Source organism: Aquarana catesbeiana, linkage group LG01 (genome assembly GCF_042186555.1).
Source record: "Aquarana catesbeiana isolate 2022-GZ linkage group LG01, ASM4218655v1, whole genome shotgun sequence".
In the NCBI taxonomy this organism is placed as follows: domain Eukaryota; kingdom Metazoa; phylum Chordata; class Amphibia; order Anura; family Ranidae; genus Aquarana; species Aquarana catesbeiana.
In genome coordinates, this window is record NC_133324.1 from 458,314,900 (window position 1) to 458,340,019 (window position 25,120).

General features: G+C 41.3%; 1 protein-coding gene across 3 annotated transcripts in view; it reads left to right on the forward strand.

Moving 5' to 3' along the window:
* Nucleotides 1–25,120, forward strand: part of SVEP1 (sushi, von Willebrand factor type A, EGF and pentraxin domain containing 1) — a 486,322-nt gene that overhangs the window by 200,447 nt on the left and 260,755 nt on the right. For all 3 annotated transcript variants that reach the window (XM_073591153.1, XM_073591134.1, XM_073591144.1), the window contains exons 4-5: nt 10,862–11,020; nt 15,255–15,434. In XM_073591153.1, coding sequence (XP_073447254.1) covers nt 10,862–11,020; nt 15,255–15,434 — 339 coding nt within the window. The remainder of the gene's footprint in view (nt 1–10,861; nt 11,021–15,254; nt 15,435–25,120) is intronic.

Below are 25,120 nucleotides of genomic sequence, written 5' to 3' on the forward strand. Positions count from 1 at the left end.
GGTGTGCGTGCATGCACATGGCTATCCAGAGACACGTCGAAAAGCGATACCTAGCGTGGAGTACACATGACCGGCAGGGTAAACCCACTGCAGGCAGTCGAACAAAGTCAGTGTAATGGAGCAACAAGTGAACATCATGTTCTGCTACATATTGGGGAAAATGGAGACGCATGAAATGTCTGTGCAAGTGTATGGGATGGAAGCCGTGAGCAGAAAATGTGTTTATGACTGGTTCAAACGCTTTTGTGATAGGAAGGAAACAACGTAGGATGAGCCAAGTTTGGGTCAGCCATCGACAAGCAGAACCCCAGACATGATCAAGCAAGTGCGACAAATGCTGGCACGAGATCGACTACTGACTCTGTGATTGATGGTGGAGGAATTGGACATTAGCAAGGACAAATCTGTTCCCGGAATGTGCCGCACAGGCTGACAGACGAACAGAAAGCAAAACAGATGGAAACTGCGGGAGATTTCATTACCATGTGTGACCAGGATTTATCCTTTCTTTGAACCATCGTCACAGGGGTTAAGACCTGGTGCTACCAGTTCAATCTGGTATCCTAGCGGAATCCACCATACTCCCCTGATCTGGCGCCTGTGACTTCTTTCTGTTTTCCCACCTGAAGAGTGTTGGACATAGCGGCAATCCAAGAATGTGTGACATTGGTTCTGTGATCAATTCCTACAGAGACCTTTGAGCGAGAGAAGCTTTATGAACATTGCCAAAAGTGTGTGTTGAAGGATGGAGATTACTTTGAAGGTCAATAAAGGTAATTTGTTTGTATCTTCTGTTTTGTTTGTTTTCTGATACCATTCACCAAACTTTTTAGACACACCTCATATAATTAATCATTTCATTTATTTTGCTTTTTTTCCTTTCTTAATTTACCAACATCATTTTTTTTTAATTAAAAAGTTGTACTGTCACTGTTCAATATATTAAGCAGGATCCAGTCTGGGTTTAGCACTAGGAAGTCTGCTTAATCCTAAAGGGAATTTTCACCTGATAATGTTGTTCTAGCCTAATCCAGACCAATATGAAAGAGGTTTAAGCATGTCTTGGCTTCATTATTATCAGCTGCATAACCACATGCAGTCATCATTAGTAACACTTGTATTCCAAAATGGCATTTCGTAATAGCCTATGGTTTTGCTTACTTTCTAGCTAGATAAGGTTTGTGAATTCCTGTAAGGAACAAGGCCATCTATACAGTGTCATGTATTAAGTCAGCAGGCCTAATCACTTCCTTTTCTTGTAAATCTGATTTCATTGGAGCCTACACTCTAGACAGTGTCTCTTTTTGTTTTTTCATTTAGAATGTGCAAAATAGGAACAATTTTTACTTGTTTAAAAACACGCATATTTACTTCTTTTACGATTCTTGCTTTCTGTGTGTAATGGATAGAAGAAAGAAAAGTAATGCATTACTTGTATTTCTAGCAAAGTGATTAATTTGCTATTTTTATAGTCATAGCATGTTGTGTAGTTGAGCCTGCCAGGCTAATGAGACCTGGCTCCTGATAGATTTCATTTTGAAATGGCATTTCAGGAATCATTATCCCTGCATGCCATATTACTAGTAGAAGGAGTGCTGCTGCTGTTTAACAAGTAGCAGGTGATGCTATGGCTTAATTAGAAGGTCCAGAAATAAAAAGAGGAAAGTTTCCTGAAAATAAAAGAAAGTTACATGAAAATGCACATATTTTTCAGCAAGAAAATATTAGCCGAGTATGTGAATTGGGGCTTCTTGGCCTTGGTTCACAGAAGCTCTTTTAATTCAAATGTAAATCTGCATAAAAAGATAACGTAGCATTGGATAGACAGGTCTAAGGCAGACCTATTACTCAAAATCTAAAGTTTGGCTGTCTAACAGGGACTCATTAGCACAGTTTATTGTGACAAAGTAATCGGTAAAAGAACATACTTTTAGCATAATCCCTGGCTCGAAGAAGCAGAGCACTTAATCACATTCGACTGTGCCTTGACATCTTCTATTCTTCTAGCCTCACAGGTGCTTGTCAGGACTTTGACATTATTAGAGGCCTGTCCCGCCCACTCCTGCATCTGTGTACTGGATTACATTGATAATGTCATCAGGGGGTAGGTTTCAGGAACAAGGAAAGCTGTCTGGTAATTGCTCTATTAATATGTTGGCTGCTTCACGGCCAAAAAGGTGCTGTGGAATGGATGAACAAGTGGCCCTAAGCAAAAGGGCATCTCCAGAATGCCTGCTGTAAATCAGTTGTTACAAACTTTTTGAAGGATAAAGTTGCTTGAGTATAGGCTCGCTTTAACCACCTTATGCCCTTTTTATAACAGGCAGGACTTGTGGAAGTAATATCCCCTGCATGGATTCTGCTTCCACCATCTATCATTGCATTTTGCTCCACCTTATAGCAGTGCGGTCATATAGTTCCTTTTTGATCTGTAATTATTCCTATTAAGAAATCAGCAAGGCTTCAAGACGCAAGTGGGCCAAACATGTCAGCTTTGTCAAACAGGTAGCACCCTGTGAGAGTATCTTATGAGCATGAAAGAAAATACATGGTTTGGGGCTCATGAGTTTGGTTGCATTTATTGGAATTACACATTGTATCATACAGCATACCTGAGATATAGAAAGATACTTTAAATCCTGCTAATATCTTGGGACAACTAGTTTGATGTTGGTGAATAAACATTCTATCCATTAGTCCTAGGTTCCACTACCTCTAAGGCCAAGTTCACACCTATGCAGGTTGCAGTTTGCATATTCCAGGTGCATTTTGCGTTTTTAAATACACATTTTAGATCAATTGAAGTCTATGGAACTAAAAACCAGAAAAAAGTCCCTGGCCCTTTCCATAAAATACATAGACGTGAACGTGGCCCATAGCAAACCATGTTAAATGGACTGTAGTGTGTTTCTGCAAAACTGAAAACGCACTAAAAAATGCATAGGTGTGAACCAGGCCAATAGTAATTGACAGATTTCCCATATAGCCTTGATTGCCTGGCAAATTGGAATGCTCTGCCGGGTGTCAGATCAGGACCATGGACAGATGCTTACTGCATGTTTACTTTTTTAGATCAATGAGAAATATTTAGGTTCACCATGATTTCATAAACTGAAAGACTAGTGAGGGAAAATCAAGGGGCTTTAAAGGAGAAATACAGCCAAAGCTCGTTTGGCTGTACTTCTCCTGTGGATCACAGGAGTGCAGTTCATTCTGCACTCCTGTGACCCGTTTTCAGCAGACAGCGGGCTGGAGTCCACTGTCAGCTGACATCACAGAGCCGGACCAGGATCGGGAAAGGTTGTGACAGATGCAGCAGAAGCATCAGATCAATGCTGCATCCACCTAGGTAAGTATGATTCTGCAAAATAAATAAAAAACTCATATTTCTTTTTTAAGGAATCCCAGACCACCAAGTGGCTAATGTTTAATTACAAATTATTAATAAAAGCTCTGTTAAATGTTGACTGGGCCCACTGTCCCCCAGTGGCTGGGGCAAATGCCCTTTTTGAACTTTTACTATAACAGTCTTGCATATGAGATCAGAAGAATGTCAAGCAATAGTTAGCTAAATATTTTTTTGTTCATTTACTTATATATTGATATTACAAGCAAAAATGTGCCTAGTTCTAAAGTAGTCAGACAAGCCCTGTACTTTTTTTTTAAATAACATGAATAACTGTATTTACAATTCACTAATAACTACTGGTTTAGCTCAGCAGGTGGTGGAAGTTAGAAGCTATTCTTTCCCTGTCACACTAGATGAATTTTCTTATTAACAGAACAACACATGCTGTAACTTTGTAGTAGCTGTCTCATACTACCATACTATATTAGTATCAAAGAAATTGAATGGCACAGACACACAATTAATGAAGGGAAATACACTTTTCTTGGTGCTGTTTTCTTATTTTGATGGAATAATTTTCACTTTCAAAGTCTGATATCCAGATCCAGTTACAATAAGTTTCACGCATAGCTAATACCCTTTCAATTACTATTTTACTTCTGTATTAAAATCTCCCTACAACAATATACCACAAAAAAAAAATTGAAAAGAAAGACCTGCTTAACAGACAACAGTCTACAAAAATGCATATACAAACCATATATACCATACATTACCAGTAGGAGTCTATGCTGCATGGATATACAGCTCCATCTTATGCAATAAATATGACTATACAAGTGTATTTTCAATGGGAGGAATACTGTGCAACCATTTTTTCTTTGTTATTCCAATCAAGTTGCCACTGGTCAATATACACAATATTGTCAAAAGTATCGGGACACCTGCCTTTACACGCACATGAACTTTAATGGAATTCCAGTCTTAGTCTGTAAGGTTCAATATTGAGTTGACCCACCCTTTGCAGCTATAACAGCTTCAACTCTTCTGGGAAGGATGTTTACAAGGTTTAGGAGTGTGTCTATGGAAATGTTTGACCATTCTTCGAGAAGCGCATTTGTGAGGTCAGGCACTGATGTCGGACAAGAAGGCCTGGCTCACAGTCTCCACTTTAATTCATCCCAAAGGTGTTCTATCGGGTTGAGGTTAGGACTCTGTGCAGACCAGTCAAGTTCCTCCACCCCAAACTCGCTCATCCATGTCTTTATGGGCCTTTCATTGTGCAATGGTCCAAATCATTTGATGGAGGAAATTGTGGTGTGGGGTTGTTGTTCAGGGATTGGGCTTGGCCCCTTAGTTCCAGTGAAGGGAACTCTTAAGGCGTCAGCATACAAAGACATTTTGGACAATTTATGCTCCCTACTTTGTTGGAACAGTTTGGGGATGGCCCCTTCCTGTTCCAACATAACTGTGCACCAGTGCACAAAGCAAGGTCCATAAAGACATGGATGAGCAAGCTTGGGGTGGAGTAACTTGACTGCCCTTCACAAAGTCCTGACCTCAACCTGATAGAACACCTTTGGGATGAATTAGGTCAGAGACTGTGACCCAGGCCTTTTCATCCACATCAGTACCTGACCTCACAAATGCGCTTCTGGAACGATGGTCAAACATTCCCATAGACACACTCCTAAACCTTATGGACAGCCTTCCCAGAAGAGTTGAAGCTGTTATAGCTGCAAAGGGTGGACCAACTCAATATTGAACCCTAAGGACTAAGACTGGGATGCCATTAGGGTTCATGTACATGTAAAGGTAGGCGTCCCAATACCTCTGGTATTTTAGTGTATATTGGATGTTGTGTACAGTATTATGTTGCAGGGGGAAGCGTGGAATACGTTTTTAATGGGAAACTTTGTTTATCGCCCTTTTGATAGGTATTTAGTGGGTCATAAATTTGCCTTCAGAGGCTGACGGTTTTCTTGGTATTATCAATACATTTTTGTGGTTAGTTGTAACAATTTGTCACTGTTTTTTAATAGAAAGCATTAATTGTTTAAAGATGACTTTAAAGGTGGAGTTATAGATGTAAAATGTTTTTTCCCATTCCTTTTTTTTTTTTTTTTTTTATTTCTCACAATGCAAACATGTCTGTTTGTCAGTAGTTGTAAAGAGTTTGGCTGGGTTGGTATATATTAAAGATAAATACCAGGTGTCTGACCTACCTGTTGGATCTAGTGAAAAATGTATGAGAAAGCAGCTCACTGGAAAACAAATTTATAAATGAAACTCTATTTTAGTATACTCTGTAATACTTATTCGTCTATAATGTACTAATTAGTTTATGCGTTGTATTCACTTTGGCCTGTTAGGAAACCACTTTCAAAATTTTTTAACATGATAGCTAAATGATCTCTAGAGATTCCTTCCCTTTAACCTTGCTCCTGGAAAAATACGAAATTACGGTTAATAGGGTGAACTGTGGTCCGACTCCAGCATGATGAACTGAGAAACGCCCAGACATCGTTCAGTCCCTGATAGTTCCAGACAGATAACTGGCTACTTCTCACAAAATAAGGGGTCAGATAAGGAGTGAGAATTTCTCGGTGAGAAAATATCCATATTTAAATAGCTGACTGTTGTTTTGAGCTTGTAAACCTAATTCTCAGCAGTATAAATATCAGACGCAAGTTTTAAGGAAAAACCTCCAGCCACACACACATACTATCCGAATAATGCTTTGCAGGTTACTCAGCCAACAAACACATACTTTTACTGCAAAATAAGACTCTTGGTTGTTCCAAAATGTATCCATTATAAACATGTTACTGGATGAGATATTTGAACTTGTTGATTGTTCACCAAGCCTAGGCAAGTCATAGATGAAGTGATTTTCTTCCCTGCAACCATGCATTCATTCATTCTGCTGAGAGTCTCAAATGCCTTTGTAAATGAACCCTATAGACTATTTACTCAGAAGGCACACCACCTTTCAAGGTGCTTTTTCCTTTTTGGTGAGAGAACCAACACATATTACATTTAGGAATTTGGAGGAACAAGGCTTCAGCTTTAAAGCTAAAAATAGCATAATTTGGATTTAAAGTTCAGGGGTCCCAAGGAAACCTACAAAGACATGGGCAGGTGTTTCTCAGTGCCTCTTTAAACCCTAATGCCCCGTACACACGATCGGACTTTCCAACAACAAAACTGTGGATTTTTGTTCGAAGGATGTTGGCTCCAACTTGTCTTGCATAAACACACTCACACAAATGTTGGCCAACAATTACGAACGTGGGAACGAGGTGATGTACAAGACGTACAACGAGCTGAGAAAAAGAAAGTTCATTAGCCAGTGCGGCTCCTTCTGCTTGATTCTGAGCATGCGTGAACTTTTGTGTGTCGGACTTGTGTACACACGATCGGAAATTCCGACAACAAAGTTTTGTTGGCGGAAAATTTGAGAACCTGCTAGCCAACATTTGTTGGTGGAAAGTCCTACAACAAATGTCCGATGGAGCATACACATGGTCGGACTTTCAGCCAACAAGCTCACATCCAACATTTGTTGTCGGAAAATCCGATCGTGTGTACGGGGCATTAGGCTTCATTCACAAGTGCGTACTGATCCATACGCACGTTATTGCACCTTACTTCATACCTACACTGTCTGCATATCATCGCAGCTCACTGCACTGCACCTCCGGGTTGCGTTGTAGTGAGAACAAGGCTTTTAGAAAACAATTGTTTTCTATGTGTGGCTGGTTTTCTTTCCGTGGATTTACACATTTGCTTTCAATTGGATCCAATTAGCAAAACCTGTGAATCCAAGATGAATGGTGTATGGATATAAACACATTTAGAAATATACACTGACGTATTGAATGTGTTTAGTGCTGTTCTGCGCATAAAAACCTAATACCTGCTTCTAATCCTTCTGTACATATATTTCCTGTTGAAATGTATACAAAGTCTACAATGTCTTTTTAGGAGCTAAGTAAAAATTAATGTTTAAGTACCCCTTCTGTACTGCTTTCAAATACCCATCAACATTTAAAACTGACTTCCAGCCCCATTTTCAGTCTGGGAAGAGAATGTAAAATCAAAGAGGAAGTCCGGGCTAGAACTAAGGTTAAAACTAATCCCACCCCCCTTCTTATATCTATAAGCACAAATGTTACAAACTTCTTTGTAACATTTACAGTATGAATGAGTCTGGAAGAAAGAAGGGAAAAGGAAAACAAAATTAAAACCTTTATATACATTAAGTGTGTGAATAAGGTTCAGGAGGGCAGTATTTTCAAAATGAAGTTAAGACCAAGAACACGGGGACATGACCTCACACTAACAGGAGGAAAGTTCAAATCTTAATCTTAGAAAGTATCATTTTATTGAAAGAGTAGTTGATGCTTGTAATAGACTTCCAGCAGGGGTAGTGAGTCTGTCAATAGTAGGTGGATACAAACATGTTTGGGACAAATCCAGATCTATACAAAAAATAAATAAAAAAATCCTCTCCAAAAAAAAAAAGGGCAGACTTGATGGACCTCTTTGTCTTTTTTCTACCAGCACTCATCAATGTTTCTATGACTTAATCAAATGTATGTTTTTCCAAAACAGGGTAAACTGCAGCTAAAATTCTTGTAGAAGAAAGAAGAATATACCTACCTATTCTCAGAGCTCTCGGGTCCGGTCAAGTGATTGTCTCCCAGTTTCAAGAGAGAGGAAGGACAGCCGCCAACAGGTGCTTTTGGGTGCCTATGGGTAACATCACCGCCCAGGCATTGCAGCCATTGTTGCTGCTCTCTCCTCTCCCTTGAAAACCATCCACTGGGGAGATCACGTGACCAGACTGGAACGCTCTGAGAATAGGTAAGTATAAGCATCTTCCTTCTACAGGGTAGTTAGTATAGCAGTTAGAAGTGGGGTAGGAGCAGTTTTAAGCTTAGTTCTAGTCTGGACTTCCACTTTAAGCAGAATAAACTTCAGCTTTTGTCTCAGAAGAAAGGTCTCTTTATCTTTTCCTATTTTGTCATTGTCACAAACTAACAAGCTAATCAATTTCCACTTGAACTCTACAGCTCCAGATAATTTGTAACAAATATGTTGCCTTATTATCAAGCTAGTCATTTTCTAGTGCAGGTGCAAAAAAAAACAAAAAACAAAAGCTTACACCTAATGGATTGCTTCAAATATTACTACGTGCTCTTGTTGTTATAATGTTATTGTTTCCCAACTACTACATTATGTTTGCCTTTATAGCGGTTTAGGCTCAATTCACTAATAGAGATCACGTGCAATATTTGGGTCATGTATCCAAATATCACATGCAATATTGAAAAGTTCAATTCACTATAGGTTTGTGTAGTATTTACCCCAAAATAGGAAACAATCAATAAATACTGTATAAACTTAGTTAAAAATCAGTTCACTAACAAAATGTAAACAAAAGCATTTGTCACAATCTAGCCATGTGCTATTTAATGAATATTAGCAGGTTTTTAAGGAGCCAGAATCTGCCGGCATCCTTAACAACGAGTGAATGGCTAGTTGTTAAGGAGCCTGTACCTGCTGCATCTTTAGCAACCAGTGACTCACCTGCTGTCAGCAGGGATTCCTTGCTGACAGCAGAATATAAACAAAAGAGCCAAAAAAAAGTGAGGTTCTCCCCCCCCCCCAAACCTTACCAGGCCCTTTGAGTCTGGTATGGATTTTGGGGAGGGGAGTATCATGCCAAAATGTTTTTAAAAATTGTGTGAGTCCCCCTACAATCCATGCAAGACCCTTATCTTCGCAGCTTGTCAGGCCAGGAAAGGAGGAGGAAACAAGCATGCGCCCCCTCTTCCTGAACCATGCCAAGTCACACTCCCTGAACATGGGGGCATGCTTTTCTGCCCCCAGATCCCTGTCCCCCCCATGTGAATAAGAATGGGGCATACAGTACTCCTATTTATTCACCAAAAATGTACTAGTGTAAATAGCACCTCCCCTTCCATGTTGAGGGCATGTGGCCTGATATGGTTCAGGGGGGGGTCACGATATGGATTGGGGAGGACTGCGCGCTGTTAATTTTATACATTTTACTGTTACATTCTGCTGTCATTAAGGAATCCCCGCTGACAGCAGGGGTGAGTCATGGTTGTTAGAACACTGGCGGGTGGCAGCTCCTTAAAAACCCGACACACTCCCACCACTGCTAAATGTTTCACTTTACGCTGCAGCTGGAGGTCTAGACTGCATTAAACTAATGTGCAATAACATACGTTAAACTACTACAAAATAAAAAATTTAACTCAGGTGGAATTTAACGTGCATTTTTTTGTGAATTGCACATTTAACTGCTTGAGATATTTTACCTCAAAAATACATTTAATGCTTAGTAAATTGACCCCTGGGTGAAAAAATTTCATATAACTTTTAACTTTTGTGTTTTTTTTTAACTAATGTTTTGTGTAGAAAAGTTTTCCAAACAATATATATACATTAAACTAAACTTCTTTGTAGCATTTACAGAATGAATGAGTCTGGAAGGGAAAGGGAAAACATAATTAAAACCTTTATATACATTAAGGGTGTGAATAAGGTTCAGGAGGGCAGTATTTTCAAAATGGAGTCAAGACCAAGAACACGGGGACATGACCTCAAACTAGCAGGAGGAAAGTTCAAATCTTAATCTTAGAAAGTATCATTTTATTGAAAGAGTAGTTGATGCTTGTAATAGACTTCCAGCAGGGGTAGTGAGTCTGTCAATAGTAGGTGGATACAAACATGTTTGGGACAAATCCAGATCTATACAAAAAATAAATAAAAAAATCCTCTCCAAAAAAAAAAAAGGGCAGACTTGATGGACCTCTTTGTCTTTTTCCTACCAGCACTCATCAATGTTTCTATGACTTAAAAAAATTTACGTTTTTCCAAAACAGGGTAAACTGCTGCTAAAATTCCTGAAAGTGCTTTGAGAGAAATTGTTTTAGTATTGATTAGGGAAGCTCTTCACACTAGTGTGGTGGGACTGCATCAGCGGCTATTCCAGCACCAGCTGATAGAACTTTATAAAATATCACTATGGTTTAAAAAAAAAAAAATAGAACAGTGCGATGCACCTGGATTGGTACATTAGCACTGCCTGCAACGCAACGCAAACCAGCGGAAATAGATGATTCCCACTGTAACAGAATAATTCAAAGGACATAGAATCTATTTGTCATGTGCAACATTGTAACTCACTGTAATTCATCTTGAAACTCAAGTCTTAAAAAGTCTGGAAACTTCCAATAGCAGCCATTCAGATTCCAGATCCCACATTTCTAGAATAGGGTAGGTTAGAAAATAAAAACAGAAGTTGGCTGTATAGTGAACACAGACATAAAGGATGTTCATCATTAACTGGCAAATATAGCTATATGTTTGTGTTATTAATTGTAATTTTTTGGAGCAGCCCTGTAGCTGTAAAACCAATTATAGGTGATATACTGTATGAGCAGCATTAGTAATAATTTTGTTTCCTTAAATTAGCTTGTCCATCTGGAACCTACAAACCCGAGGGTTCACCTGGAGGAGTGAGCACCTGCATTTCGTGTCCTGATCCAAATCACACATCACCACCTGGAAGCACATCAGTGGAGGATTGTGTATGTAAAGAAGGATATGAACAAGATGGCCCCACCTGCAAAGGTATGAATTATTTTCCCTTTTCAAAATGTGCTCCTAACATTTTAGTAGTCACAAATTATAGAGAATACACGCAGCTTTGCATCTTTACTAGCTCTTAATTAACTAATATTGGCAGCACAAACTTCTCCTTTGTCCACTTCGTACATCAGCCTCAATGTTGGGTAGCACGAGTCAAATGCATCTATGTGCTTGATTATCTAAATACCAAGATAAAAGGCTGTTTGATCCTGTCTTCTCTGATCCTCCCCTTCTTCCACAGTCCCCAATCCATCTCTTGATAGTATAGAGCATTGGGGGGCACTCTGCACATGATCAGTTTGGTGTGTATTGCTAGAGAGGTTTTGTTTTGTTTTTTTTTTTGTTTTTTTGGGAAAGTGCATGTGATCAGCATAGGGCCACTTAGCACTGTCCAGACAGAGGGTCAGGGGTCCTGCAGCCTCACAGGACAGTTAGAGGAGAATGAAAACTCCTCCTACAAGCTTTAACCAGACACTGTTAAAAGTCGCAAGACTGCTATATACTGCTGATGGGAAAGGTATTTAGCAGTGTATAATGTATTTATTGGCGTACAACACGCACTTTTTCCTCCTTAAAATCAGGGGAAAATCGTGTGTGCGTGTTATACACAGAATGGCTGCCTTGGAGGGGAAGGAGGGAACAAGCGCCACCGAAATAGACAGAGCCAAAATTCCTGTGTACTCGAAATCTGCTCGCAGTCATGCGCAGTCCCGCCTCCTAGCATTGACGTCCCACCATTGGACTGGTGTTATGTCCATCATGAGTCGGGCCAAGGGGCAGGACTGGGCGGGACTGCAAGCTGAGCCGAGTACACAGGAGATCTGGCTCTGTTTATTTCGGCAATAACAAGGCTGCAGATGCACACTGATCATGCTGCAAAGATGTGCAAGACTGCAGATGGGCACTGATCATGCTGCAATGATGGGCAATGATTGGCAAGGCTGCAGATGGGCACTAATCAGACTGCAATGATTGGCAAGGCTGCAGATGGGCACTAATCAGACTGCAATGATTGGCAAGGCTGCAGATGGGCACTAATCAGACTGCAATGATTGGCAAGGCTGCAGATGGGCACTAATCAGACTGCAATGAATGGCAAGGCTGCAGATTGGCACTAATCAGGCTGCAATGATGGGCAAGGCTGCAGATGAGCACTAGTAGGTGTATGGGGTAAATCCGCGCAATGAATTGAATGTTTTAGTTGTGGATATGGCTGCTGCCTCTACACATACAATACCACCTAAGTGGAAAGTATTAAAAAATGGTAAAAAAAGCAGGAGTAGTATGGCGCTGCCCTTATGGAGACAAATTTTTTTTTTTTTTTTTTTTCTTTCTTTGTAGTGAATGTATTGCCTAGTATCCTTATAGAATTGCTTCTAAAACCTGTATATGTTCAAAAATTGAATAAAACTGACTGGTGGTGAATATTTCTATTCAAAATGAAAATACAACAACTGGTGCTCCAATTGTTCAACAAAGGTGCATTGTGCCCTTTAAGTTAAGTAATTGTGGATATAGATGTAATATCATCTAGGTGGAAAGTGTTAAAAAAAAAAAAAAAAAAAAAGGAAAACAGGAATAGTATGGCGCTGCCCTTATGGAGACAAAAAAAAAAAAAAAAAAACCTCTCTTTAAAATGACTTTATAATTCCTAAAGTGTGTGTGCCAAAAAATATGTGACTGGTGCCAAGTCCTTACTGTTAAAGGTACAATTGCAACATAAGGTGCTTCAATTATTCAACAAAAGTGCATAGTGCAGCATCACTAAAGTGACCAGTGTTAAATCATACAAATCCATACAACATTGTGCAAAATATCCATCATAAATAGTGACCCTTGTGCTGTGACCAGTATTAGTTGGATAGGAAAAGTTCCGTTTATGAAAAAAACTTCTACTGGGACGCCCCTCAAAGACACCCTCAAAGATTGAACACTACAAAATACTCCAAAAAGAACTTGTTTTTTTCATAAACGGAACTTTTCCTATCCAACCAATACTGGTCACAGCACAAGGGTCACTATTTATGATGGATATTTTGCACAATGTTGTATGGATTTGTATGATTTAACACTGGTCACTTTAGTGATGCTGCACTATGCACTTTTGTTGAATAATTGAAGCACCTTATGTTGCAATTGTACCTTTAACAGTAAGGACTTGGCACCAGTCACATATTTATTCATTTTTGGCACACACACTTTAGGAATTATAAAGTCATTTTAAAGAGAGGGTTTTTTTTTTTTTTTTTTGTCTCCATAAGGGCAGCGCCATACTATTCCTGTTTTCCTTCTTTTTTTTTTTTTTTTTTTAACACTTTCCACCTAGATGATATTACATCTATATCCACAATTACTTAACTTAAAGGGCACAATGCACCTTTGTTGAACAATTGGAGCACCAGTTGTTGTATTTTCATTTTGAATAGAAATATTCACCACCAGTCAGTTTTATTCAATTTTTGAACACATACAGGTTTTAGAAGCAATTCTATAAGGATACTAGGCAATACATTCACTACAAAGAAAGAAAAAAAAAAATTTGTCTCCATAAGGGCAGCGCCATACTACTCCTGCTTTTTTACCATGCAGATGAGCACTGATCAGGCTGCAATGATGGGCAAGGCTGCAGATGGGCACTGATTAGACTGCAATGATTGGCAAGGTTGCAGATGGGCACTGATCATGCTGCAATGATGGGCAAGGCTGCAGATGGGCACTAAACAGGCTGCAATGATGGGCAAGGCTGCAGATGGGCACTAAACAGGCTGCAATGATGGGCAAGGCTGCAGATGAGCACTGATCATGCTGCAATGATGGGCAAGGCTGCAGATGGGCACTAATCAGGCTGCAATGATGGGCAAGGCTGCAGATGGGCACTAATCAGGCTGCAATGATGGGCAAGGCTGCAGATGGGCACTGATTAGACTGCAATGATTGGCAAGGCTGCAGATGGGCACTGATCAGGCTGCAATGATGGGCAAGGCTGCAGATGGGCACTGATTAGACTGCAATGATTGGCAAGGTTGCAGATGGGCACTGATCATGCTGCAATGATGGGCAAGGCTGCAGATGGGCACTAAACAGGCTGCAATGATGGGCAAGGCTGCAGATGAGCACTGATTAGACTGCAATGATTGGCAAGGCTGCAGATGGGCACTGATTAGACTGCAATGATTGGCAAGGCTGCAGATGGGCACTGATCAGGCTGCAATGATGGGCACTGACCATTATTTTGCTTCAAAGTAGTTTATTTAAAAAAAAAAAGTTTTTTTCCTGAAACTTCCCTCCTAAATTGAAGATGCATGTTATATGCCTGTGCGTGTTATACGCCGATAAATACGGTATTTACTAAACTATTTCCATGTTCTGTGTACCGTGGGTGACCAGATATCGTGAAAGATTCCCAGAATCTTTCAAGATTACTTTAGCTGCAAAAAGCTGCAAGAGCTTTCCAGAGGGCACTAGTGACATAGCCTTCCAAGGAGGCAGTTGGGAGGTCAGGGCTATGTCACCAGTGCTCCAGGAGTGGTGGAAGTATAGAAGTTAATTCTGTACATTTATGGAAAAAAAAGGATTTTTACCTAAGAGTGTGCAGTTTTTATTGTTAGGCATGCAGAGTTGCATGCAACTGTGTTTCTATTGTTTTGGGTGGAAAGGTCCACTTTAGAAGTGAGTGAAGCTTGCCCCAGTAGTGACAATGAAATACCATATATTTTCACAGTTCAATGTTTATTATTTTACTGTACTGCAGGTCAGGTTCTGCTTGTTCAGGAAAAACATGTAGCAGTAAGCCATATTGTGCCTCATTCACCCATGACCTACAAACAATAAGATGGCACCTTCCTAGTAATAACAAACATAAACATTTGTGCTTAACTGCAATCTTGTTTAAAAAAATAGAGAATAAGAGATAATAAAAAGCATAGATTAAAAAAAATGCTTTGTTTTCTTTTTTTTTCTTTCTATGCGCTGCTATAAATCATCCAAGTATATCGCTGTGATGTTTTCCTCTATAAATTGTAGCTGCCTGCAAATCTTCCCCGCAATGACACATTTAATAACATAAAGGCATACAAGTTACACAAAGGTGGAATCTGAAAGTATTTTCTTACAGTATATAAAACTTGCGCTAACACAAAGCAGATTACATGCTAGCTTAATAGGAATGCAAATCATTCCCCTATAACAATTGTTTTTGTATTATAAACATCATTAGTTGTTCGCTGCCCTGAGTTGCTGCCCCCAGAGAATGGCTATTTCATACAGAACATCTGCAACAATCAATTTGATGCGGCTTGTGGAGTCCGATGCAAGACAGGGTTTGAATTAGTTGGAAGCGGTATTCGACTTTGTCAACCAAATGGACTATGGTCTGGCTCAGACGCCACCTGCAGAGGTAAGATAGCAATGAATAAACTTTTGTTTTTCCAGTGGAGACACAGTAGCAAAATAACGAGCAATGAGTCGCTTATAATGCAAGGTTGAACAAACAAATCTGGACTGGTATTCACCAAGAACTGGCATCCTCATCAAAAGACACTTTAGTTACTCTGTATGGGGGTCTGCCAAAGCATTTAGGCAGAGAGAAAAGTAAGTGAATGCTGTCATTTAGCATTTTATCACAGGGAGAGAACATTGTAATCATATTTCAGCCTTTAGATATATAAAGATTTAAAGTTGAACTCCAAGCAGGTATAAAATACAAAACACCGAAATTGACATCTATATATTTACAGAATCTCAGAAAAGTGAGTACACCCCTCACATTTTTGTAAATATTTTTTTATATCTTTTCATGTAACAACACTGAAGAAATTACACTTAGCTACAATGTAAAGTAGTGAGTGTACAGCTTGTATAACAGTGTAAATTTGCTGTCCCCTCAAAATAACACAACACACAGCCGTTAATGTCTAAGCCGCTGGCAACCAATCTGAGTACACCCCTAAGTAAAAATGTCCAAATTGGGGCCAAAGTGTCAATTCTTTGTGTGGCCACCATTATTTTCCAGCACTGCCTTAACCCTCTTGGGCATGGAGTTCACCAGAGCTTTACAGGTTGCCACTCTTCTACTCCTCCATGATGACATCACGGAGCTGGTAGATGTTAGAGACCTTGCGCTCCTCCACCTTCTGTTTGAGGATGCCTCTCAGATGCTCAATAGGGTTTAGGTCTGGAGACATGCTTGGCCAGTCCATCACCTTTACCCTTAGCTTCTTTAGCAAGGCAGTGGTCTTGGAGGTGTGTTTGATGTCATTATTATTTTGGAATACTGCCCTGCGGCGCAGTCTCCAAAGAGAGGGGATCATTCTCTGCTTCAGTGTATCACAGTACATGTTGGCATTCATGGTTCCCTCAATGAACTGTAGCTCCCAAGCACTCATGCAGCCCCAGACCATGACACTCCCACCACCATGCTTGACTGTAAGCAAGACACACTTGTCTTTGTACTCCTCACCTGGTTGCCACCACACACGCTTGACACCATCTGAACCAAATAAGTTTATCTTGGTCTCATCAGACCACAGGACATGGTTCCAGTAATTCATGTCCATAGTCTGCTTGTCTTCAACAAACTGCGGGCTTTCTTGCGCATTATCATTAGAAGAGGCTTCCTTCTGGGACCAATTTGATGCAGTGTGCGGCGTATGGTCTGAGCACTGACAGGCTGACCCCCCACCCCTTCAACCTCTGCAGAAATGCTGGCAGCACTCTTACGTCTGTTTCCCAAAGACAACCTCTGGATATGACGCTGAGCAGTGTGCACTTAACTTCTTTGGTCGACCATGGCAAGGCTTGTTCTGAGTAGAACCTGTCCTGTTAAACCGCTGTATGGTCTTGGCCACCGTGTTGCAGCTCAGTCTCAGGGTCTTGGCAATCTTCTATAACCTATGTCATCTTTGTGAAGAGCAACAATTATTTTTTTCAGATCCTCTTTGTCATCGGGTTCTATGTTGAACTTCCAGTGACCAGTATTAGAGAGTAAGAGCAATAACACCAAATTTAACACACCTGCTCCCCATTCGCACCTGAGACCTTGTAACACTAACGAGTCACATGACACCAGGAAAGGAAAATGGCTAATTGGGTCCAATTTGGACATTTTCACTTAGGGGTGTGCTCACTTTTGCTGCCAGCAGTTTGGACATTAATGGCTGTGTGTTGAGTTATTTTGAGGGGACAGCAAATTTACACTGTTATACAAGCTGTACACTCACTACTTTACATTGTAGCAAAGTGTCATTTCTTCAGTGTTGTCACATGAAAAGATATATTAAAATATTTAGAAAAATGTGAGGGGTGTACTCACATTTATGAGATACTGTATATATACAGTAGGGAAAATAATTATTTGATCCAGTGCAGATTTTGAAAGTTTTCCCACTTACAAAGAAATTAGGGGCCTCTAATTTTTATCATGGGCATATTTTAAATTATAGAGACTGCATATCAACCAAAAATCCAGACAAACACATGATACAAATATTATAAATTGCAGTTCAGTGAGTAAAATAAGTATGTGATCCTCTACCAACCAACAATAATTATGGCTCCCACAGACTGACTACAGTATGTGCTCATGTTGTACACAGATTATTCCTGTCAATTTAACAAAGTGCTCCTTATGACAACTTGTTGTGTGTATAAAAGACACCTGTCCACGGAATCTCTTTCTTCCATTCAAACCTCACGTTAATGGGCAAGACCAAAGAGCTGTCAAAGGATGCCAGGGGCAAGATTGCAGACCTGCAACAGGCTGGAATGGGCTACAAGATCATCAGCAAGAAGCTTGGCGAGAAAGAGACAACTGTTGAAGAGATTATTTGCAAATGGAAGAAATAGAAAATAACCATCAATCACCCTTGTTCTGGAGCTCCATGCAAGATTTCACCTCATGGGGTAAGGATGATCATGAGAAAAGTGAGGGATCAGCCCAGAACTACATGGGAGGAGCTTGTAAATGATCTGAAGACATTTTGGACCACCGCCACCAACCAAACCGTTGGTAACACAATAAGTCGCCATGGATTGAAATCCTGCAGTGCCTGCAAGGTCCCACTCCTCAAGAAGGCCCATCTGAAGTTTGCCAATGAACATCTAAATGATAAAGAGAAGGATTGGGAGAAAGTGCTATGGTTAGATGAGACCAAAACTGAGCTCTTTGGCATTAACTCGACTCACAGTGTTTGGAGGAAGAAAAATGCTGACTATGACCCTAAGAACACCATCCCTACAGTCAAGCACGGAGGTGGAAACATTATGCTTTGGGGCTGTTTCTCTGCTAAAGGTACAGGTCGACTTTGCCGTATTGAGGGGCCAATGGATGAGGCCATGTATTGTAAAATCTCGGATGAAAACCTATTTCTCTCAGCCAGAACCCTGTAGATAGGTCGGTTGTGGATGGGTCTTTCAGCATGACAATGAGCAAAAAAAAAGAAAAACCGCAAAGGCAACAAAGGAGTGGCTCAAAAAGAAGCACATTAAGGTCATGGAGTGGCCTAGCCAGTCTCCAGACCTTAATCCTATAGAAAATGTATGGAGGGAGCTGAAACTTTAAATTGCCAAGCGACGGCCAAGAAACCTTAAAATTAAAGTATGGGTTTCTTTTATTTTCCCTATTCATACCTACCTAGGTGGATGCAGCATCAGTCCGATTCTGCATCTGTCCCCCGGCACCTCTGCTTTGAAAACCGAGTTATCCGACATCGCAGATCGCTCGGTTTTCACAGCTCTGTGAGCAGTGAGCTGTAGACTGGCAGTCACAGCTGTCTACTCATCTCCTTCCATGTTCATTGGAGCGCTGAGCTGTGGAGGGGGCAGAAAGACCCGTCTCAGGCTCTCAGTGGCTTGCTGAGACGGGTGTCAGTCCAGGCACCTGGCAGATCCAGACTTCCATTTCCGGATGCCTGGACTGATATCCCTGACGTCAGCAGAGAGCAGACTTCGGTTCACTCTCTGCTGAAAACAGGTCACAGGAGTGCAAAACAAACAAGCTTTGGCTGGACTTCTCCTTTAAGGATTTATAGAAGATCTGTAAAGAAGCATGGACCAAAATCCCTCCTGAGATGTGTGCAAACCTGGTAACCAACTACAAGAAACGTCTTACCTCTGTGCTTGCCAACAAGGGTTTCTCCACCAAGTACTACGTCATGTTTTGCTTAGGGATCAAATACATACAGTATTTTACTCACTGAACTGTAACTCAATTTATAGGATTTGTATCATGTGTTAATTCTGGATTTTTGGTTGACATTCTGTCTCTATCATTTAATATACACCTATGATAAAAAATTCTAGACCCTCAATTTGTAAGTGGATAAATTTACAAAATCTGCAGGGGATGGATCAATTATTTTTTCCCCACTGTATGTATATATATATATATATATATATATATATATATATATATATATATATATATATATCATATACATATAAAACATATACTTTATTATACATATAATTTCAACTTGTATACCTATAGTTGACTTGGTATTAGCCTCTTGGCGCCTCTATACAGTAGCATTCAGACAGGGAGGGGGTGGACCAGGACTGATAACCAACCAGGTGTTCTGAATGCATGCTGATAGGAGGAAAGAGCAGAGAGAGCCGAATGAGACCTTATCAGTGCCTCCATTAGAAAGCTGGGAGTGGAGAGAGGACACCAATGTGTGTTAGTAGTAGTAGTAGACACTTAGTAGTGTTATTCACCAGGCTGTACAGTGAAAGGTAATCCATACAATATAGTAAACTGTCCACAGGTACTCCAAAGGTGCTTCTGATTACAAAAGCGGCACTACTGTCATTTCTTATTATGACCAGCTTTCATATGGTAATGGAACAGAGTCTCATATCTTGGCAGGTGATTGGCTAGCTGGCTATACAGATTTACCTCCAACTATGCAGTGCATGGTGCTGATAATTTAAGAACTAATTGACTGGCGGATTTTATGGAACATGTCATTTTGAGTTTAAATAAACAATAGAGAAAACAGAATTACGCTATTTGAGCCCCTTTTTTCTGTTCGAGTACCTATGGAAGATCCAGTACAAGCTCTGACACCTTCCATGACGTGGATGACAGCCATGGTTAACATATCAAAGCTTGATGTGTTCATCATTCTGGTGAGTGAGAACCCCTTAGGTGGAGTGCAATGCACGGCTTGCAGATTCTGGTGTGAGGTGCACATCTTTAATACCACATGTCCTAATGTGGACCCCGTGTGTCTTCCTAGACTTTTATCACCATCTGTCATTCTTCAATTTTCTCATGTGCCATTACCATATGAAAGCTGGTCATATTAAGCAATAACAGTAGCGCCGCTTTAGTAATCAGAGGCACCTTTGGAGTACCTGTGGACATCTTACTATATTGTATGGATTATTGTTTTGCATTTTGACCTTTATGCGGCAGCTGACACTTTGAATCGCTGTAAAAAGACCGAATTACTGTGATTACTGAATGGTCTATATTTTTAAAAAAATGTAACTCTATAGCGCCGAGATAGTGGAAGAAGGCCTAGGTTTTCACTGCATTGTGATATTGTACAGTGAAAGGTGTCTGTGTAAATCTCAGGAGTCTACGTAAATGAAAACAAATAATATGGTAGGTAAAACAGCTTACAGCAGACCAATGAGGTAATATCATTACTCCCTTAGCAATCTCTACCTATTATCATGTTCCTTGTTAACACATTTGCTTGCAGCACACCTGAAAAGCTCCCAGTCCATCCCCTGCCTTTACCAGCGTTGCAATACAGGGAGTGCAAAGGGCTAATATTAGGTCAAATTTGGGTACCTTTACTACTTGCATCCAAGTTTTTTTATTGCGTATTAAGTTGTTTTCCTGGAGTTCTGGTTAAAGGGTACTTTCACACTGGTTCGTTTTAAAACTGCCAGTAAAACACCTATGCGTTACTGGAGCACTTTTGCGGCGCTTTTGGTGCAGTTTTTAAAGGACATGTGACTCAAAAATGGCACCAAAAATGCTTAGTGGGGGCATTTTTGATGCGTTTCCCATTCATTTTAGTGGAGAGGAGTGTTTTTGGTGCGTTTTTTTAGCTCCCCAAAATTGCGCCAAAGAGGCTGTAAGCAGGGTTTTTTTCACAGCAATGAAAGTGCACCGCCCAGTGTGAAAACATTCATTGATTTTAAAGGGAAGCATTTTTCTATAGCTTTCAGCACTTTTTTTGATACAAAAACGCTTGAAAAACTCCTCAGTGTGAAAGGGGCCTAACTCTTGAGATTTTATGTGGTAAGATCTACTTGCATAAGTTTCCTACCCTTTAGTTTAGCAAAGTTTGACTGCTGTTGCATTCCAAGGTAAATCCGAAATTTTTTTTTATGTTAATGTACAAAAAGGAGAATAAGATCCTTCTATGACAACAGCAAATAGGGGGCCTTACGTAGCTGTTAGATTCCTTCTGTTTCTTGATAAAGTTGTGCACTGACACTGGGCTTTCAGGGTCTGGAGGTAAATTGAAAATTACATCTCTGCAGTCCTTTTAAATGTGCTACTTAGTCTTGCTTAGTATTTTCTTATAATGATAAGCAGAGAATCTTGTACATGTAGTAGAATACTAAAACAGGAAAAACTATACCCTCTCTCTTCCTCTCTCTCTGCCTTCTCTCTCTCTTCCTACCTCTCTTCTTTTCTCTCTCTGTCCCTCACTTACTTTCTCCCTCTCTTCCTTTCTCTCTCTCTCCCTTTCTCGCTCTCTCTCTCTCTGTCTCTCTCTCTCTCTCTCTCTCTCTCTCTCTCTCTCTCTCTCTCTCTCTCTCTCTCACTTTCTCCCTCCCTCCTTTTCTCTCTCTGTCCCTCACTTACTTTCTCCCTCCCTCCCTTTCTCTCTCTCTCCCTCCCTTTCTCTCTCTCTCCCTCACTTTTTCCCTCCCTCCCTCTCTTTCTCTCTCCCTCCCTCTCACTCTCTCTATTCCACTCCATCTCCCTCTCCCCCCCCTCTCTCTCCCTCCCCCCTCTCTCCCACCCCATCTCCCTCCCCCTCTCTCTCTCCCTCTCCCCCCTCCCTCCCTCCCTCCCTCTCACTTACTCTCTCCCACTCCATCTCCCTCTCTCTCCCTCTCTCCCCCTCTCTCTCCTCCCTCTCTCTCTCTCTCCCACTCCATCTCCCTCCCCCTCTCTCCCTCTCTCTCTCCTCCCTCTCTCTCACTCTCTCTCCCACTCCATCTCCCTCCCCCTCTCTCCCCCTCTCTCTCCCTCCCCCTCTCTCACTCTCTCCCACTCCATCTCCCTCTACCTTCTCTCCCTCTCTCTCCCCTCTCTATCCCCCTCTCTCTCTCCCACCCCATCTCCATCTCCCCCTCTTTCTCCCTCCCTCTCTCTCACTCTCTCTCCCACTCCATCTCTCCCCCTCTCTCTCCCTCCCCCCCTCTCTCTCTCTCCCTCCCTCTCTCTCTCCCACCCCATTTCCCTCTCCCTCCTCTCTCCCTCCCTCTCTCTCTCCCACCCCATCTCCCTCTCTCCCCCCTATCTCCCCTCTCTCTCCCTCTCTCTCTCCCACCCCATCTCCCTCTCCCCCCTCTCTCCCCTTCTCTCCCTATTCTCTCTCCCCTCTCTCTCTCCCTCTCTCTCCCCCACTCCCTCTCCCCCTCTAGCTCTCCCTCCCTCCCTCTCTCCCACCCCATCTCCCTCTCCCCCACCCCATCTCCCTCTCCCCCTCTCTCTCTCCCTCCCCCTCTCTCTCCCACCCCATCTCCCTCTCTCCCCATCTCTCCCCCCTCTCTCTCCTCTCTCCCACTCCATCTCCCTCTCCCACCTCTCTCTCTCCCTCTCCCCCTCTCTCTCTCTTTCCCCCACCCCATCTCCCTCCCCCTCTCTCTCTTCCCCTCCCCCTCTCTCTCTCTCTCTCCCCACCCCCCCTCTCTCTCCCCCTACCCCATCTCCCCCCCTCCCCTCTCTCTCGCCCTCTCTCTCTCTCACCCCATATCCCTCTCCCCCTCTCTCTCTCCCCCTCTTACTTCTCCCTCTCTCCCTCTCCCTTACTTTCTCCCTCTCTCTCCCTCCCTTACTTTCTCCCTCTCTCTCCCTCCCTTACTTTCTCCCTCTCTCTCCCTCCCTTGGTTTCTCCCTCTTTCTCTCCCTCTCTCTCCCTTCCTTACTTTCTCCCTCTCTCTCTCCCTCTCTCTCCATCCCTCCCTCTCTCTCCTCCCTCCCTTATATCCCCCCTCTCTCTTTCCCCTTCCTCCCTCTCCCTCCCTCTCTCTCTCCATGCCCCTGTCTCTTTTCTTCCCTCTCTCTCCCCCTCTCTTTCTCTCCTGCTCTCCCTCCATCCCCCCCACTTTATCTTTCTTTCCTTCCCTTTTTCTTCCTCTTCCTCCTACATTTCTAATTCAAGTAAGCTTTATTGGCAGGACCAAATACATTTTAACATTGTCAAAGCAATTGAGTTTGCATGAGTCCATGTAAAGGATTTTTCAGTCCACAGCTTTTCATGTTCCTCTCAGTTTGTGAAATGCTGTCACATATTGTGCAGCTATTTTCACCGCAATCTCATACTAGCACATTATGAAAGACTTACCTGAAAACGAAGCCCTCCAGCAGCTCACCATCACCCCTTACAGGGCTTCCATCTTCACCTGGTCTTCCTTCCAAGTTCACGGGCAGCTGCTGTTTGATAGGCCAGACCGCAATGATGTCTCTCCTGCGCATGCGCATGGGAGTTATGGCCGTGGTACGACTCTCTTTATGGACGGCATGACCTCCATTGAGAGCACAGTGCTCAGGTGGCGGCGACATCACCAGTGCTGCTAAAGTAAATATCTCCTAAACGGTGCACGTTTAGGAGATATTTACTGTACCTTCGGGCAAGTGTTATTATAGGCTTACCTGCAGGTAAAAATTTAAAAAAAGGCCTCTACTACCACTTTAAAGGCATCCACTCAACTAGGTAACAAGGAAAAATAACACCCCATTTTTACTTTTATTACAGGGGTGCAATTATTCTTGACATTTTTGTTTTCGATAAATAATGCAGCAATAACTCAAAATATAGGTTAGATGAAAACTAGACTTTCCCTTTAAATAACAATAGCACGGGAGCTATGGAGCTTGAATGAGATGGAGCTCATGAATACAAGCCCAACAAAGTATTAAATCTGCTAAAAAGGCTGATCGAAGACTTAGGCTGTTTTGTCAGATATCTTTATTATATTTTGAAACATTTCTATAATATCTCTACAATGTGTTTGCCATAATATTTAGTACTAAAGATTGTAATTGCAAGCTACCGTTACTAAGCAAAGTTTACTCTGCAGAAACCAAAACGGCCAAAAACCAAACAACTGAATTCAGACTGTCAAACCTAATTTAGTATACTGTAAATATGTCATACACCATTTGGGTTATGTGTTATATCCATTTTTAAACTGTCAGAACCTTTCCTATCTGCTATTCTTTTTTCAAATGCTTTGTTTTGTAGTTACATTAAGGTGATTCACGTTGAACAGACTTTGCCCTGATACTCTAGTGAGCTTAATAGAAATATAATCATTGACAGAAAGGAATAATAAGTTTGGTCATTCGGTTATAGACTGCAGTAGCATTATTAATGCATGTTCACACTTCTTTGCTGTAAAAACAGAACGCAATCTGAATACTGCTACTGTTTCCACATCTGTATTCATTTACAGGAACAGAAAGGAACTGATTGCTTTTCAAACATGTTATCTGAAAACAAATATGTACAATTTTTATTAATAATATGCCGTAAAGTTGTGTATCTGTGAAGTCACCCAGGTCTACCCACCATGACCACCTCTTAATTAAAGCTGAACACTGGACAAATAGCTAAATCCACTGATTAAGTACATATAAAGGAATAGTTCCACCTGCAAATAATTAGTGTTTCTGAAATTCCTGAGATTTACACAGTCTAAATATTAGACTGTCACAGGAATGGCATTGGTGTTATTTCTCAACCTTCAGTTTGCTGATTGGACAGTGGAAGAGCAGCAGCAGATCAGTGAGAAGTAAGTACTTCTCACTTTGCAATCTCTGCCTATTATCTTCTTCTGTGTCAGAAAATTTGCATACATAACAGCTAATTGGCTTCCAGTCTTGCC